This window comes from Fusarium mangiferae, assembly GCF_900044065.1.
Source record: "Fusarium mangiferae strain MRC7560 genome assembly, contig: FMAN_scaffold005, whole genome shotgun sequence".
Classification (NCBI taxonomy): Eukaryota; Fungi; Ascomycota; class Sordariomycetes; order Hypocreales; family Nectriaceae; genus Fusarium; species Fusarium mangiferae.
The window spans coordinates 2,353,494-2,370,618 of NW_024573925.1; the positions used below are offsets into that span (position 1 = coordinate 2,353,494).

The 17,125-nt window shown below is 48.1% G+C and overlaps 5 protein-coding genes across 5 annotated transcripts; 3 read left to right on the plus strand and 2 right to left on the minus strand.

Annotated features, from left to right (window-relative positions):
- Positions 1 to 1,395: 1,395 nt before the first annotated feature.
- On the plus strand, positions 1,396 to 2,028 carry FMAN_07685 (uncharacterized protein; the record flags this gene model as incomplete). The annotated part of the gene is made up of 1 exon (XM_041831339.1): positions 1,396 to 2,028. The coding sequence occupies one exon, from the start codon at positions 1,396 to 1,398 to the stop codon at positions 2,026 to 2,028; it is 633 nt and encodes a 210-aa protein (XP_041681912.1).
- A 341-nt stretch (positions 2,029 to 2,369) lies between these two features.
- Positions 2,370 to 2,835, minus strand: FMAN_07686 (putative negative regulator of cdc42; the record flags this gene model as incomplete). Its single annotated transcript, XM_041831340.1, has 2 exons — positions 2,370 to 2,725; positions 2,802 to 2,835. The coding sequence occupies 2 exons, from the start codon at positions 2,833 to 2,835 to the stop codon at positions 2,370 to 2,372; spliced, it is 390 nt and encodes a 129-aa protein (XP_041681913.1).
- Positions 2,836 to 4,170: 1,335 nt separating this feature from the next.
- FMAN_07687 (uncharacterized protein) lies at positions 4,171 to 4,843 on the plus strand (the record flags this gene model as incomplete). Its single annotated transcript, XM_041831341.1, has 4 exons — positions 4,171 to 4,182; positions 4,241 to 4,279; positions 4,364 to 4,438; positions 4,499 to 4,843. The coding sequence occupies 4 exons, from the start codon at positions 4,171 to 4,173 to the stop codon at positions 4,841 to 4,843; spliced, it is 471 nt and encodes a 156-aa protein (XP_041681914.1).
- Positions 4,844 to 8,691: 3,848 nt separating this feature from the next.
- On the plus strand, positions 8,692 to 9,600 carry FMAN_07688 (uncharacterized protein; the record flags this gene model as incomplete). The annotated part of the gene is made up of 1 exon (XM_041831343.1): positions 8,692 to 9,600. One exon carries the CDS (start codon positions 8,692 to 8,694, stop codon positions 9,598 to 9,600), a length of 909 nt encoding a protein of 302 aa, XP_041681915.1.
- A 1,166-nt stretch (positions 9,601 to 10,766) lies between these two features.
- On the minus strand, positions 10,767 to 13,197 carry FMAN_07689 (uncharacterized protein; the record flags this gene model as incomplete). The annotated part of the gene is made up of 3 exons (XM_041831344.1): positions 10,767 to 11,297; positions 11,357 to 12,010; positions 12,130 to 13,197. 3 exons carry the CDS (start codon positions 13,195 to 13,197, stop codon positions 10,767 to 10,769), a joined length of 2,253 nt encoding a protein of 750 aa, XP_041681916.1.
- Positions 13,198 to 17,125: the final 3,928 nt, after the last annotated feature.

The window sequence follows — 17,125 nt, forward strand, 5'->3', positions numbered from 1 at the left end:
GCTACACTAGCTACTAGGCAGGTTGCCTGAAAACCACCTCGCTTGATTAGATTTGGCAGGATTGTCTTGCTCATTAAGTTCTCGGGGGGCCTTGGAGTCTTTCATCGCGTGTCTGAATCACCCGTCTCTTTATTTTCATCACATGCCACTGGTTTTGAATCTGGGCAATCAGTCCTACGCTTGATTTCGGGACGAGTCTTGGACGTCTGACAATGCAACCATCAATGAGACACATTTGGTTAGAACGAAACAGGATGGTGTGTACTCCGTAGGTTATGGGGCTATCTTTCTGTAAGTTGCTGCAGCCACTTCCAACCAGCTCGCTTATTTTCCACTTGGCTTGGAAGCCAAGCTGTAATTGTTTAGACTGTGCTAGTGTCCTGCGTCTGTACCTTAACATGGATGAGCGCCTTCTTGTTAGAAGCCTCACTCTGGTTGGTTATTGTGTGCAAATCTGGTCCAAGCTCCTTGATATCTTGAGTTGAGAGCATCAGCAGAAACTGAAATTCCTATAGGCAGTCACTGTCGTCCAGTGAGCGTTATGGGAGAACTTCTTCTATGCCATGCAAAGTCTGCCAATCTAAAGCTCGGTGATGGGGCATTTTGAAGCACGATGAGGTGATTCTCTTGAGTTCCTGGGGAGCTACTCTCAGCCCCACTAGCGACTCTGGTCCAAATCGTCATCCATGACATCTTCAGAAGGGAGTGCTGCTCATAAAGTGCTCACTTCTCGTCTCTGTTCGAAGGTGATGGGGAAATTCTGAGATGAGTAAATTGGCGAATGATATTTAGTAATGTTGATAGCTTCTCGCCTGAGGGACCTAAGAATTAGACTTAGATAAACCTAGCGAGCTGTGCTTATGCATTCAAGATTTCAACTCAACTTTGGAGTTGTGGCGCAAGCCTCGCCAGCTACTTTTTACCATGTTCCGTAAGGTTCTCAAATTTTGGCATCACCCACAATGAATTGCCTTAGTAAGCTGTCTCTCATTGCCTGCAGCCACGTGCTTCTCAGGTTAGGTTCAAACCCAGGGACAGCCTAAGTAAGGTACCTATTGAGTTCAGGAAATCACCTTGTAAAGAAAAGTAGGGGTAAAAAAGGAAGCTCGTGATGCCTTACCAATGCCTGGAATTCTCCGAAGGTGCTCAAGTAGACCGCCTATCTAGGCACCTTAGGCAATGGATTCTGGCAAATTGTCCCATGGAAGGTTCTTCGAATACATTATGTATGTGTTCAGCAAGCGACAAAGTGCCAAGCATTTGATCCAATGAATAATGTCACTGTGCTCCAAAAGCTCGGACTTGCATGTGTCCGCCCCGCAAAGCTCAAATCCTGGACCGCAACTGTTTTCCCGCTAGAGCCACCTCGTTCTTTAAACATCATCACTCACAAAAATGCCCTTTGCAACATCCAACCATGTCTCTGGCAAAAGGAAGCCAGATACAAATGTCTCCAACGAAACTCATTTGACGAAGCGACCCCGAAACAACGAACCTAAGACTCCAACACCAGCTCTGCTAGCTCCCCACGAAACCATCATCGCTGAACTCAACTCCAAATATGACATCCTACCTGCTTCAGTTATCTCGTCAACGAGAATCAAGAAGCGCATCATGCAGGTCGCAAATCACATAATGACCCAAGGCGATCGACCTCCAGTAGCACTGCTGTATGCGCGAACCGGCGATGTTTGCAAGCTCATCACAGTGGTAGAAAAATGCAAGCGGATTGTTGCTGAGGAAGGGAAAGCATATTATCAGTACAACCAGCTATTTGACCAACCAGAAAAGTCTAAAAGCAAGGATATTATTGAAGAGACAATTCTCGAAAAGAACATTCAGGAAGACAATGATTCTGACAACGACGAATTCGAGGTTATGCATAGCCGATTTGAAAGTGCAGTGCTACCTCAACCCTCGCCACGATCTGTGAAATCGTTGAGGGTTTTCATTTCGACTGTGCCCATACAGGAATTGAAAATAAAGAAGGGTGTTACGGTCCAGTCTGGTACAGCCGAGCAAGCTTGATACAATCCCGATACTTCTACTCTACTCAGGCCGTTTCGTCTGCCTTTTATGTTTTTAATATACTTGACTGAACTATTCTAGAGATGGTTCATGGTTGAGTAAGTCGTCTAGCAAATCACAAGATACCCAGCGCAAGTAAATAGAACATTCTGCTGTTATTTGTGCCGCTACAATCGCGCAATACCGTGTGAAGAAAATTTGACATGTCCCGGCTCCAACGCCAATGGCCCAATCCACCACAAGACTCCATTCCCCGCTGAGCCATTCCCGCCTCTTCCCACATAAGCGGCTTTAGATCACGTTGATTGACTGCAACTGCTGTGGTGATGTCCAATGAGTCTCTAGTTACCATTGTTCTTGGACTTGTCGGTGATTCGGAGGACAAAGTTGACAATAACGGCCAGTAGAAGAATGATAGCCAGAACGGTGGGACCAAAACGGTCATCAAAGCCAGCCTGACCCTTCATTCTTATAGACTTGGCTCGCCAATGGTACGTCACCAATGCATATATCATGGTCAACATAGCGACACCAGTGAAGAGGAATGCAGAGATGAAGGCGACTCTATCACCGAAGTTCAGCATGCCGATGGCGAGGGCACCGAGAATGACGGTGAAGTTGAGCCATGACAGGAAAGTTCGTTCGTTCGCGAAGAAGACCTTGGGTTCGACGCGGGTTGGCAAAGCAATGCGCTTACCTGGAAGACATGTTAGACAGAGCAAGATAACCAAATGTCAATTGCAAGATTCAATGGGCACTTGGGGCGGACGTACCGGGAGTGGTCTGAAGGAGAGGTTGGGAAGACATGTCGGAATTGCTCGAATCGGCGAGGTTTTATTGTTGACAGCTCTAGTAGCGAGTGTTGTGTCCCCGTTGGCAGCGAGGAAGAGGAGCGCTGTCAAGTAAAAGTAAAACTGGGAGTTCTTACAAATAAGAAGGTATGAGATGACGCTCAATCGGTAATCCTAGTGCGAGCGATTGGCGAATGACTTCACTTGATCAAAAAAATGTTTGTGATAAAGAAAAGGTCCAAGTCGTCTGTTTATGTACGACATGGACTGGACTGCCGAAACGACGACGAGACTCTGGACCCACTTCTCGGTGTGTGTTCCAGTAAGTAGCAAGCTTGGATCCTGCTTCGAAGAGCACGTGGCTCATTGGTTGGACATAGTAGCAGCACGCGACCGCCCTATCGACTGCAGAAAACTTAGCATTCAGAAGCAGGTACGGATACAGGTACCGCCGGATCTGTCTTGACGCCCTAGGTATGGAATCACCGACCTGCCCGTACGCCGATGAGAGACCACATAGGTATTTTTTCCAACTTGTAATAATTCTCGCAATCTCATAGACCTCGCTTGGAATGGCGAGTCATTTCGAAGGCAAAGATAATTTTGTTGTTTCTAGCAATGCTTACAGATACCAATGAGACATATTGGATCAGTGCGTAACTTCATATCCAATAAGAAGAAACTGTTTCACGAAAGTTTATCATGGGCTCTCACTAAGGTATACCAAAGGTAAAAAAGACAAAACCAAGCATTGACGTCGCTAGAAATGAAGCGAAGACATGAAGTACTAATAGACTGACATTGACACAAGACTACGATAGCCAACCAAGACATGAAGACCGAATTATATCGAATTTCAGAATAAGATCATGCATTTTAGATCAACACTATTATCTCGAGTTGTTTAGCTTTCTAATCGTAGGTAGAGACTGTCAGCAATCGATTGCACCCAGCTTTGTTGATCACGTGCCCTGGTCTGGCTCCCTCCATTGTCTGGGTGGTACATTGTAGTCGCGATAGAAAGACATTCTGACACAAGCTGAGCTAGAATAATCATGATAATAAAATGGTCCCAGTTATGGATATGGATAGTGACAAACTAGATTTAGTTGTGTTGACCATGAGAATTGCTCAGCGAAGCATGATATAGAAAAACAGTGAGGTTGTTGTTACTGAAGGTGGTAGCCGTTGGTTTGTGCATGAATGCATAACCCAGTTCCTCTGATAACGAGGCTTGTTTTTGTTTACCGACCGTTTTCCACCTGTCCAATCCGATCCACGACGCCATCCATCAAACATTAACTCAGCTCCAAACCATCCTCTCAACCCTAACACGACACCAACCTCGACAATGGCCACTCCTGTATGTGCATAAACGCTGAAAGGATCCCATATCCGTGCAAGAGTTAATCTTTATCTAGCCGATTCCCCCCAACCGCCTCAAGCAGATCGCTACTGATGTACGTCGCCCATTCATCTCTGCTTACCGCCAACCACAAGACGGTCGCTTCTTTCGACGCGTGTACTAACCACAACAATTACAGGCCTGCAACAGCGCGATCGGAAGCGCAGAATTCTACGATCATGAAAAGACCGAGCAATGGAATTCAACAATTATTGTAGGTTGAAGACACAACTCTACACAGCCGTTGTAGCTGGAAAACTGACCATGATTGCAGAGTTCCGTTTTGAAAGCCGTCATCTCTGAATCAACCCCCGAGGGTGCTTCTGCTCCCTCGTTCAAGTTCGCATGCAACAGTACCATCGTGCAGCACCTCGTCCCTACGTCCGCCCTGAACAAGCCCCGTGGTGGCACCGAGATCAAGGCTGAAGAGCCTCACATTTCTACGAGCTCCGAAGCGACTGCCACTGACGGAAAGCCCCATGTCGGTCGACGAGGAATGCACAGTGCCACAGGCGCCTACTGGGACCAGAAGAAGGACGGCATGTGGACCTTCAAGTATGATGGCGGTGAGGGCAAGGGTCTCGATGTAGTTGTTATGCTCATCTGGGTCGCCATCTGAACTCCCAAGCGGGCGACGGACGGTCAGGTGTTTTCGTCTTGTTCTGGCCCCAAGTCTGCTCTCTGCGGACGTGGATGGCACCCTAATTCAGCTATGGCGTTGAGGGACTTGGAAAGCGTGACATTAGGAATACGAAGGGTATGATGAGGCTTCCGGTCAAGCTATCCGCCGAAGATATTAGTATCCATGTAGACCTCGGATGTAAAAATACGCTGGAGTTGGTAATATTCTCCAATACCAGAGGACTGGGATCAGCCGAGTTTCTTCTTTTCTTGGGACTGTATGCTTTGCCGACCTGAGGTTGGCATTATCTAACTAAAAAACAGTGTCTTCACACACCTCTTGATGATCAATGGTCTTTTGTACTTCTTTGTGTCTGCTCGTCAACAGCTTTCTCATCAAGCATCGCAGTAAATACTCCTCTGTTGTCCTGAAGATCGTAGTCAAGTTACAAATTTCAGCTCAATTATGGTTATCACGGACAATACTCCCGAGGCAATTCTCGGGTGATTGGACGTTTGCTGCTTGGTGTCGTAGCCTATCAAACAATGCTTGGTCAACTCCTCTCACTCACCAGGATTGTACTCCCAGGAAGCATGATGAGCCTCACAAGTCAGGGGGACTTTGTCATCTTGCAAACAGATCGCTGTTGCCCTGTTCTCATTATGTTGCTTTATTCAGCACATTGTCAGGTGTATTCAAGAAATGTTATTCTGCGACCATGCCAGCATACAGTTGGCAGACTTTTTGTCAATCATATCTGTGTACCAACTAGACGAGCATCAAGTCAGCACGATTTACGTCCAGAAACCTCGCGTTACCTTGAGTCTGGTTTATTCTGACCAAACATCTTCCATGGCAACTGTTCTTATTTGTCCAGAAGCGAGTGATCTCAAGATCACTGCTAATTCTTCAGGGTCACTCGCATAACGAAAGTGTGTAGGCGATGCATTCACAGTGAACTATTTCGAGATGCTACACAGCGGACGTTTCATGGGATTCGGAAATCATCTAAAACACAGAGGATAAAAACAAGACGGTACGAACTGAAACCTGACGTAGGGGTCAATGGGATTCCGAGTCTAATGCAATGCTCAGATCAAAATATTCAGCTATGGATAGTATGGGTGGTATGGAGGGTATTTATATTGCAGTGCCGCCAACACCACCAATTTTCTCTCCCCATCCAGGCACCACGCTGCGATGTCGATGTGGCTTGCAGTCCCGTCTTACGTTGGGAGTAAACAGCTAGGGTTGGACGAAAATTCCAGCTTGCTCCAAATGTACCCTTCATTAGATTGACTCAAGTTTAACACGACCGAGTCAACGAGCGACATTTGGCCATTTCAACGATTTCCAATATGATAGCACCTTGTTTGCTGGTTCCTGGCCTTTGTGAAAGCAGCTCTCAAGCTTGAGCCTAATGGCCTTCGTTTCAAGCAAGTATTAGGCGTTATCTAAGGCAGTGTGTGATTCTATCTAGTTTCAAAAACTGTACGCCCACTATCGTCAAATACCCTGATTAGCACGACTCCAATTATCAGAATCAGGAGATCTTACATATGTGGTCCCCCTATCCGCTAGCATCAGATAATCTCACCACTAAGCAACATCATGATCCGTGTAGGGGAGACCTCAGATTATAGTATGCACCAATCGAGAACCGACACAATGGCGGCTCTTGGCTGTGGTTCGTTCGCGCCATTCCGGTTAATACATGCATAAATGTAACCCAAGTTGGGACACCAACGATCCATACCTGCATCTTTGGGATACACAAGGAGCGGTGCTTGCTGCATAATCACTACATAGTCGTGTGAGGAGGGGAGCTCCGATTTCGAACTCAGGGAGCTGGCTTGAGAGCAACCACAGGCATGGTTGACATCGTATGGCTTCATTGTGCACAGGGGGAAGCCGATATCATACGAATGTATAGTCAACTGGTATATGGGGGTGGTGGCAGTACACATCTACCGAGTGCATTGATGTCTACAACTTCTTGTGCAAGTCTTGTGGGAGTCTTGTGCCTTGATTTCTAACGGCAGTAGATACCAAAAACGGATGAATTCGAAAGAGCCGCTGAGACATACGAAGAGGAGAGAAAATAGAGCCAGTGAAGAATGATGCACGAGGCGAAACGACTTGCAAGAGGCTCTGAGGCAGTCAAAGAAATGTACATGCACCCCCATGAATAGGTAAGAGGAGTTGGAAATTGGAGAGCCCAACTATCAAGATGATTGCAGTAGAATAAGTCTCCAAAAATGAATGACCATAAAGCCTTGATGAGAAGACACCAGGTTCATCTTCGCCAACCGACAGAGTGATTTTTCTTTCAAGAGTCAAAAGCTCCGCTTCTAGACCCGGTTTCGACACTCCGTGGCTGATTGATCTCTTCGCCAGAACAAAAGGCAGCATCGAGACCTTTGTCAAGACCTTGCACGACCCTGACTTAAGATCGGCCCCGGTCTGCTCCCAGCGGGGTTCTCCGGCCCCGTGCCTCGAGTTGAGGGGACATGGCCAGGGTCAATCCCCATAATGACGTTATTAGCGCTCCCGTAAACGCCGTGGGTCTGATAGAGAGTGTGCTTGATGATCAAAAGGCAGACACTGAACAGAGAGAGTTGGAAGAGTCGGGGCTACTTGTTGCTACCGCGTTGCATAGTTAAGGTGAGCTGCTGCAAGATTAGTTGTCACCCCTTCTATCTGCATCATGTCCAAGGCTACCCTCCAAGAGAAGACAGGCTTCTCGTGTGTTCGCGAAGCTTGGAACATCTGGAAAGGGTGCCTGTCAGGCTCAATCTAGGCATGATTTGCCCCCACATGACACACTGCACGACACTACATCACAATCGTCTGGGGAAGGGTTTTCACTTCTTCCCGTCATACGATGATAGACTAGCTGACTAGATACTATACATACCACTGAATATGCCGGGCCGGTAGGCTGCACGAATCTTTTGGAGTTGGTTTTGGTGTTGCGTTTAATGGACCATATGATCGGCAAAGAGGCCCCACGCCCGATTCCTACATACATAACACCAGTAGAACTTGGATCCATGAAATGATTTTTGAGTTGCCACCATAACTTGAATCAGGGTCTGTCCCGGTATCGCGGCCGCTGGCGGGTTTCGGCATCACCATGTCATATGGCCAGTAAGACAAGCTACCTACTCAAAAAAAGAGGCTGCGAGGTACATAGAAAGGAGAAAAGGCACACAGGTCTTCGGCTGTGCCTCAGACAAACTAGCCAGACCAGAATTAGCTTATCATGGTTTTTTCCCGGAACTCTGTGTCCCTAGGGTGCCACTTAACCCCTGGACGGACAAGGACAGAACTCGAATTGGTTGAATCTGGTCCCGGGACCATCACACCACCCCCCTCCCCTCCCATTCCCTCCCCCCAAAATCAAGCAACGGCATCCACCGACCTTCGGACTCCGACCGGCTCTTGGAGGACCTGCCCGGCCTTGTCGTCTATCCATCGTCAACGTTCTTATAACCGGCCTACGTCGCCACTCCTTTCACATTTTCCTTTGCCTGGTTCTTTAAATACAGAACTTCAACTTACACCCCTTCAACTGCTCATGAACGTGTTAGTGAGGCTCTCTCTTCACCAATATACATACAACCGACGCCGGTACAACATCGTCAACGCAACATAAGAGACAACTTCTTGGAGTGGATCACTTCCCCTCCTAGTTCACCGCGTCTCCTACGACATTGCATCACAGCAATTGTGAATATCTTCAAAAAGCACTGCCATTAGCAACGCCGCTCCTGGGCTTTGACCTCACCCCCATTTAGCATTTACCCAACGGATATATACAGCAGCATCTTTGCCAACCAATTATGGTTCAATTATTGGCTGATCCCGCATTCTCGCCCGCTGGAACTCCAACACACGAGGGCACTAATGGGCCTCTTATGAAGCGCCCTGGCCCTGTCAGGACTGACTCTTCAACACCGATGACCAGGGAAGAACATGCCAAACGAATGCAGGAGCTCAACAAAAAGAGGGGACTGATGAGGGCACCCAGAAGAGGCTGGTCAATGACTGACTACCAAGGCGACCATGTTGCCGGGTCGCACTCGGGCGCTTCTCACATTGAGCGACAAGCACCCATCCCCGAAAATGAGTCGCCTCCTCCATCCACGCCTTACCAGCACTCAACTCCTGAAGTACCAGCCGAGGATAAAGCGGCCCAGCTTCCTCGTCGACCCAAGTTGCCTCCTCCTCGTCGCTCATACTCTGTAATGGATTATGAACCAGTTCCTCAGACACAGCCACAGCCCCCTAAAGATCACACACTGCTAGATCTTCCCTCGGAGCTCCATTACACCATCTTTGATCACCTTGATCCCATTGACAGCGTTTGCTTCGGCCTCACAAACTCCAACTTCTACGAAATTCACCGACGACTCCACGGCACAGTTCCTCTCTCCAGCCGTTACTCTGGACCAAACGACATGGAGTGGGCTTGGCGAGGAGCTGGCCCCCTTGTCCACCGACATGAGCGAAACCCTGAAAAGGAGGATCCTATGGGACAGATGCGTGTCAAGGGCCAGGTGTACTGCAGAAAGTGTGGCATTTTGCGATGTGAGCTGCATCGTCACCTCAAAGACTGGATGGGCGACGGTTACGAGTACTGCTCCATCAAGGAGGTCTTTGGCAAGCCCGCAGGAGAGGATGCAAAGCCATACTGCTACATGAAGTCGCCGAAAAACCCGCACAGATGTGGACGTCACGGAGGGAAATAGGGTGCATTATGATGAACCTAGACGACAGCAAACTAAGATAAACGATATGATACAACAACTCACACCCAGGGGGGTTATGACGACATGAAAGCAAAATCCAAGCAAGACAACGCCCCGGTTTTGCTTTATTTTCATTATTTTTATTATTTGGGACACCTCTGAGAGCGTTACGTTTAAAGATCTTTTGGTTTCAGGGTATATTCTCTCTTGAGAAGTGGGCATTTTGGATAATGGATAACAAATACTGCGATTTAAGTCAGATCATGGATAGCAAACATCAGGAGGGGTGGCACCAAAAAGGAAAGTGCGGAAAAGAACTTCCTCATATCATAACATGACGCAATGAAAAGATTTATGATATCATGAGCGTGCCTTATCGTTACTCCAAGTTAATAAGACCGTCAAAACTGTGTTCCCTAGGTACTTACAGAAATTACACAGATAACACGGATATGTAGAATTACTATGGAGCGGCAACTGCTAGATATCGATCTACGGTAATAATTACCTCTGTAGTTGATTTGAGACGTCATGGACCACTCTTCGCGGCATACGCGCTTCGTCATTGAAATACGGGAGCTTGCATCTGATGATCTAACTAGTATGATGAAATATATCGATAACATCTAAAGTAGGCGAAGGGAGCGTCATTCAAGCTTACTAGTAGTACTTTGCAGGCATGCTATTGTCAGGATCAGGGAGACAAAGAAATAAACACCATAAACACTGAAATTGATCAAACTTTGTCGACTTTACAGTGTCACTAGAAAGGCCATTTTTGCAATGCTTTTAACTTTTTATACACCTGTCAGCTTGCTTCCAATAATACTATCGAGGCCGTTGTGTGCACAAGGAGCTGTTGGTATGAATCTGTTCCCGCCGTATCTCTTTGTCTAACAGTTGTGAGCCCGATCTTTACTCCTCCGGCCTGCTCTACTCTAATCTGACAGTTCATGCAACAATGCGCCGACCCAATACCCGAAAGAGTCAAATAAATAAAAGAGAAAATGTTCGTCTGTATCCAAGACACATATCCCTTTATCACGGTGCAAATTACCCAATGCCTTAAACGCCGATCCCATGACAGGGATTATAAAACACCACTCATGATCTTGTTCCACTCCGGTTGATAGCAGTAAGAAATGCACGGCGAGTGCTGTCGTTGTTTAATCCTTCCACTTCGGTGTACAGTCACCCTTGGCGTCGATCCAATCGTTGATGCCTTGCACAAACCAGCCACTCGTCCACTTCTCTTCCGGCTTTTGCTCTTTGCGAGGCTTGCCCCTCTTGAAACTCCTGGCGATGCAGCACACGTTGTTGTGGTAACGCCATTGGAAACAGCGCCGGCCAGCGTGCCACTCCTTGTTGCCCTTCTTCTGACTGTAGCGGGACCTAATCATCTCGTTGCGTTCTTTGTCGTCCTTGAGATTGTAATAATCGTCTTCCGAAATATCGAGGTTTTCAGCCTCGCAGACCATAGCACAGTGCTCCTTGGATCGGTGAGCGTGTTGCTCAATCGCGTTCTTCTCGTTTTCCTTCTTTTGTCGGCCCTTCTGGTGATCAGTGGCCTTGCCCTGAGCTTCAGGACCAAATCCGATATAGCAGACGTCGTCAGACAAGTTATCCCACTCGTCGTGCTCCGCCTCCAGCTGAGGAGCCCAGAACTGGTGATACATTTCTCTAATTTGGATGAAACCCTAACGTTGATGGTTAGCTTTATTCTCTGCAAACTTCAACGTATCTCTGGCAAGCATACCTTTTTCTGTCGCGTCTTCTCGAAATGCCAGGCGTCGCTGACTTCCTCGGGATTCATGTGATGCATGGACAAGAGGGGCTCACACCAGTGATTGTTGCCAAATGGAAGGGTCATGGGCTTCTCGCCGTTGAACATTGGGTGTGCTTGTTTGACCTTCTTGCCGGTTTCCATGACAGCCAGGGACATGAGGTAATCACCACAGCATTCATGGGTAGCCATCATATCGTACTTGTGTGCCAAGTCAGGAATCTCAACCATCTTCCTCATGGTGTCTCCATGGATCACATAACCACTGCCGCCATGGGCGAATGGCTTTCCCTTGAGCATGGCAACACTGCCGACATACGGTGTCTCTGTGCCATTGACCCTGTTGCGGAGATACCACACGAGATTCGACCAGAAGACGTAGGTGTCGGCTTCAGCAAACACGTACCACTCCTTGTTGGGACGCATCTCCCAGGCTTTCTCTACCATGTGGAGGAACTTGTACTTATCAAGATTCCAGCCTTCCTTCATGTTCTCGGTACAGTACTGCTGAGCAATTGGACATTCAGTTTGGGCTTTGTAGAGGTCAAATTCCTTACGTCCTTTTTTGACGTCATCCTTCACGTCCTTGAGGACATCGTAGATTTGGTACTTGTCGATTTGTTGGTCCTGCCCGGATTAGTTAGCTGCAACCCTTTATGGAACGGTGGCTTGATATAATTTCATTGGTGGCGCCAAAAAGAAGCCCCCTTGCGCCCCCCTTTGTGAAGAATGCTATGTTTGCTCACCAGATCAGAAAAGAGAAGATAGTCATCCAGACACTGCAGACTCGTCAAGAGATGGGCCGGAAGCTTTGTAAATGCTTCGGTGGCACCGGTTTTCATAACAAGCATGATACCATCAGTGTTGGGAAAGCCATCACAAACTCCGGTCCAGTTTGATAAAGGACCCGAGGGAACATCCAAGTCTGCCGTTTGAGAAGGCATGAACTCACTCGCGATGCTAGTTGTCGCGCTATCTTGATAAACTTGGGTCTTGGCCGCGCTATCGTCGTCTTCTTTCTTGTGGTCATTGTTGTTTTGCGACTGATCAGAGAGCTTGGTACCATCAGGCTGCTTGTCTCCCTTGTCCTTGTCCTCGGCCTTGTCATCGCCCTGCTGATGCTTGTTCTCGCTTTCTTCAGTCTTAATCTCACTGTGTGGAGGTTTGTGCTCGTCGCCTGAGGCCTTCTCATCGGCCTGGAGTTTTTTCTCGCCGGTCTGAGGCTGCGTGTTATCCTGTGGCCGATGTTCCTTGTCGGTCTCTTCGGGCTTGTTTCCATCCTCTTGCGACTTGGGTTCACCACTTTGTACAGCCTGCGATTCGATCTCGCTGCTCTCGGGTTTCGTGGTCTCCTTTGGCACCTCGCTGTGGATCTGGTCGGCGCTTTGGGGTATATCGCTGTCGCCATGATCAATCTCAAGAACCGCTCCATCGTCCTCTGCATCCTCTGCCTTCTTGTCGTCCTCTGGGTGTTGAGCTCCAGCAGGCTTCTCAGCGCTGGCGGAAGCTTCTTTATCTTTCTCGCCTGTGTATTGTGGCGAATCCGTATCGTATGGGTTCTTTTCGGCAGGCTCCTTGTCGTTCAGTATTTGGTTGGTAGTCGTCTCGTTGAGGTTGGCGACAAAGCCTTCTTCGACATCGTATGCGGCACCTTCATGGCTGAGATAATTGGTCAAATGTCCATAAACGCCCGGTGAATCGTCGCTGAGCCGGTGGAGGGGTACAACAAGCAGCAAGGTCAGGGCGACGAGTGTTACTGTAATCAGCCTCCAGCCCCTGGGGGTGCTCCAGGCAGAGCTCAAGTGAAGGCCCATTGGGAAGAGGAGTAAACTGGTTATACAAAACAGGAACACATGCAAGAAAGGATACGAGTATGAAAATACAAAAAAATACAAGGGAGAGTGGCGCCTAGAGGCTATAAAGATGGAGGTAGGCTCTGAGAAAGAAAGAGAAAGATGATAGACGAGATGGAGGCTGAGGGCGGGACAGGGTAAAAGAGAGTGACGACAACCCAAGAAATCCGTCTACACACGGAACGGGAATCACGCTGTTTTGTGCAGCTAAGTTGGCATGGTTCTTTTCAAGAACCTCGCTCGTCTCGTCCGGCGACGTGTTGATAGATACGATCGTCTCCACATCAGCTTATCCTAACTCCTTGGCTTCCGTCGCATACTATACGTATGTACGTACGTACAGAGTATCTGGGTCTGGTCTACGTACATAGCTATCTGTGCCCTTGGCTGCATGCGAATCGCAAGTTATTTCTCGAAGGAAACAAAACTCAGCCAGGGCCCCTTCCTAGTCCACTAGCTACTAATCGCTAGTCAGGCCCAGGCTTGATGAGGCGTCCCGTACAGGCCGGATGGGATTCATGGGAGGACAAGACGCTAGACATGCCTCCACAGAATGAGGTGAACGCACATGCTGATAGGAGTGGACAGCCTAACAGCTCGCGTACATACACGCTGTACTGTACGATTCAGGGGTGCTACATACATACCCAGATACCCTGCTGCCGTGACAGGCAAGGTAACAGCGGCTTTGGAATGGTCCATCTGGCGATCACCCTTTTCAAGGACCAAGCGCCCGCATTCCAGACAGTTTGAGTTTAATAGAATACCGCAATCCATTGCCGGTAAAGCTCCCAAGCTGCGTGCCTGGAACGTTGGGCTTGGAATGCAGTTACACAAAAGCTTTTCTGCAAGCAGCACACAACGGCCCGGCTTGGAATTCAAACTCTGCTTCTACCACTACCACACAGCCAAACGGCATTTTGCGCAGATTGCTCACAGCGCCAGGCGTCGCCCCAATGCCAATAGTCAAGGTTGTGGCTGAAAGTCATGGCTTTTACCTGGTTCGAGACGGACAATTCGACATTGACAGTCATGACAAAGTTTGGCCCCCTTTTCCATGACATGCTGGTGGACATTTGACCTGAAAGCAGCCATTGAATAAGTACGTTAAGAGATGGGGAAAATGAACCCTGGACCCAGACTTCGATAGTCTCTGATGAATATTGTTTCGTTTACACAGGTAGCCGCCGATAGTGTCACTATAGCGCCTCTCTGGTCAGCGTTAGAACATGCCAAGCGCTGGCTAGGTGGACTACTAAGGTGGGGGGTCCTTTGTCCTTTTTTTTCTTTCTTTTTTTTTTAGTTAACCTCCCTTAGTAGGCAGCCTCCATCCTTTGCAGCTGTTATAATGTTTGGCAACAATGTGCCATCAACTATTTCAGCCCCTGAGGCTTGCATTCAGACCCGTTGGGATCTTGGCTGGCAAGGCACATTAGTGTCACTACTGGGCAGCTAGGGCTGACAATGTAATTAATTATTGTCAAACTCCCCCCCCTCGCCTTTTCTTGCAACAGGATCCACGGTAGTCGTCATCAACCTTTCTCATCAGCGGCTGCACAAGAACCCACGTTTCAGATGTGTCTGAAACTTGAGTCGACATCCATCTGAATCCGTCACGAACCCCAGTCGTGGCGATGATCATTTCGACTAATGCCGATCCGGCCATCAAGATCGGGTCTGGACAGCATATACTTTGGTCGAGAAACCTTGCTGTTCAATGGTCAGTCCAGAATTCAAACATTTCAGCATGTCTTTGGGTGATCTGGAGAAGCTATCGTGAACCTTAAATGTTCTGATTTCGGCAGATAGCTTACCTACTAACCTAGGCTGTAGCTTTTTCAAGGGTCCAGACTCTCTGACTCACGTTACCTTGGACCTGGAGACCATCAACGAGTTGATGAACACGGCAGTTAGTACGTACGGATACACTTGATTTCAAACGCGCCTGTTGTAGGTATGGCTTGGCCAGGCGGCAACGGAACAGCACAAATCCTCTTGGGTATGCTGTCAGTCCTTGCCATCAACGTTCTCTCTTGACATTGATCAACAACATCAGCTTTGTGTTATCCTTAAGACAGTAGACACATGTGATTGGTCATGCAGGCGGATTTGATGCAAGATGTTGCAACAGGATCTATGTCTTACAGAAGAGCAGCATCCGCATGAGATAGCACTGCAGGAACATGGGCCCTCAACTGTCTGACAATCCGAGAGGCCTATTCGGGGCAGCTATCCGCCAAATTTGTAAGAGTTACGTTGAGAGGCTGCAAATGGTTGCACAAGCCTCAAAGGTATGGCGATTGCGTATCGCGGTTTTCACTCAGGTCAAATAATCACTGTGATCGATTCAGTAACTTGTGTATCTGTGCCATACCTAAGGTGCCCAGGTCCTTTTCGTGCCCAGAGGCAGGTAACCTGTAGCTCACGTTGGTCTGCAAGGGTTACCTCATCAACGCATTTCCATTCATAGCCGAGAGTTGAGATTGAATTGGAAACTATGACAATTGATATGAGCTGGAACTCTTGTTCACGGGCAATCTTGATTGATAAGATGATAAGTGCCGCCAACGATAAGAAAAACAGCAACGATCGACCCCTAGGTCTGGCTGGGGGAAGCAGCGCTAGGTAGGTATGGATCTCATCAACCACGTGCTGGCATAAGGTAACTGATATCAATCATTACCTAGGTAGGTAGGTACGGACAAGAACAACGGCTCTAAAGATCACAGTACGGATTTCGTCCTTTCTTCTCCCTTTTCTCGTGTGAACAGCCCAAACTTGACTCGCCTAGGAACTCGCCAATGCAGATGTCAGCGACGTTGCTGTTTCAAAAACTCGATATCATTTGTTCAGGGACTCGACCTGCGTGACTTGCCGATCGAGGCATCATATCCAGCGTGAGTACATAATTACGGCCAACTGCTTTACTCAGCACGGCATTGAATCGCACCGCTTGCGCCATTCACTTCGAGTGGTCCCGAGCCGAGCGCTGGTTCGCCCGTCGCTCTGCTTCATGGAATCATAGACTTCTGAATCCTCCCTAGACAGGGTCCCGATGCCCCGCCCCCCGCCGAGCAACAATCCGAACAAGAGAACCTGAACCGAGCGGCTATTGCGCCATCAATCGTCAATTCTATAACGAGGCTCAAGAATCGATGATGGAACGTTCATAAAAAGCCAGGATTTTCCAACGTTGAAAAACTCTAAACGCGACGCCACTGGTCTTCTTGTACTTGCAGGACTTCTTGATCTGAAGCAAATATCTAAGGAACTGTCATGGGAGGAGGTTGACATGCAGTTCGGTACTCCGGATAGAGCCGGGCTCCTATCGCATCCACTCAATCCAGGGACTATGTCTAGATCGGGATTCTTGAAGTCGCTCGCAATCGGGGATCACAACCAATTGGACAGACACAAGCTCACATCCTCCCCAGGTCTCGCTTTCAGAAACGTAAGCTTTATCCATGACTCTGGCTGGGGATCGAGCAATTTCATTAAATATGCAGCCCACCGTTTGTGGTTTCTTTTCTTCAATATTATTATTTCCCATTTTCTCTGCCGGACGTCGAGTGAATTTTGTTCTTCAACCCAGTCTCTGAAGAAACACTCGACTAGTTTCCTGGAGTTCGTGTATAAAAGACCTCTATCTACATGTGATAAGGCTTTTGTGGGTTTTCAAGTCGCAACAAGAAAACTTGGAATAAGACTAGAGACCTTGCAATTGTAATCACAACACCAGCAAACAGCCAACGTTACAGTAAAGAGGCGCTGTGCCTTGTGAAGGAAGGAAAAGTTCCTCCCTCTCAATTCTGAGCGACTTTCCGGACCCAACACTCTCAGCTCATGTTCAACATCTCAACCATCAACTCACATCAAGGGCCTTAGAGAC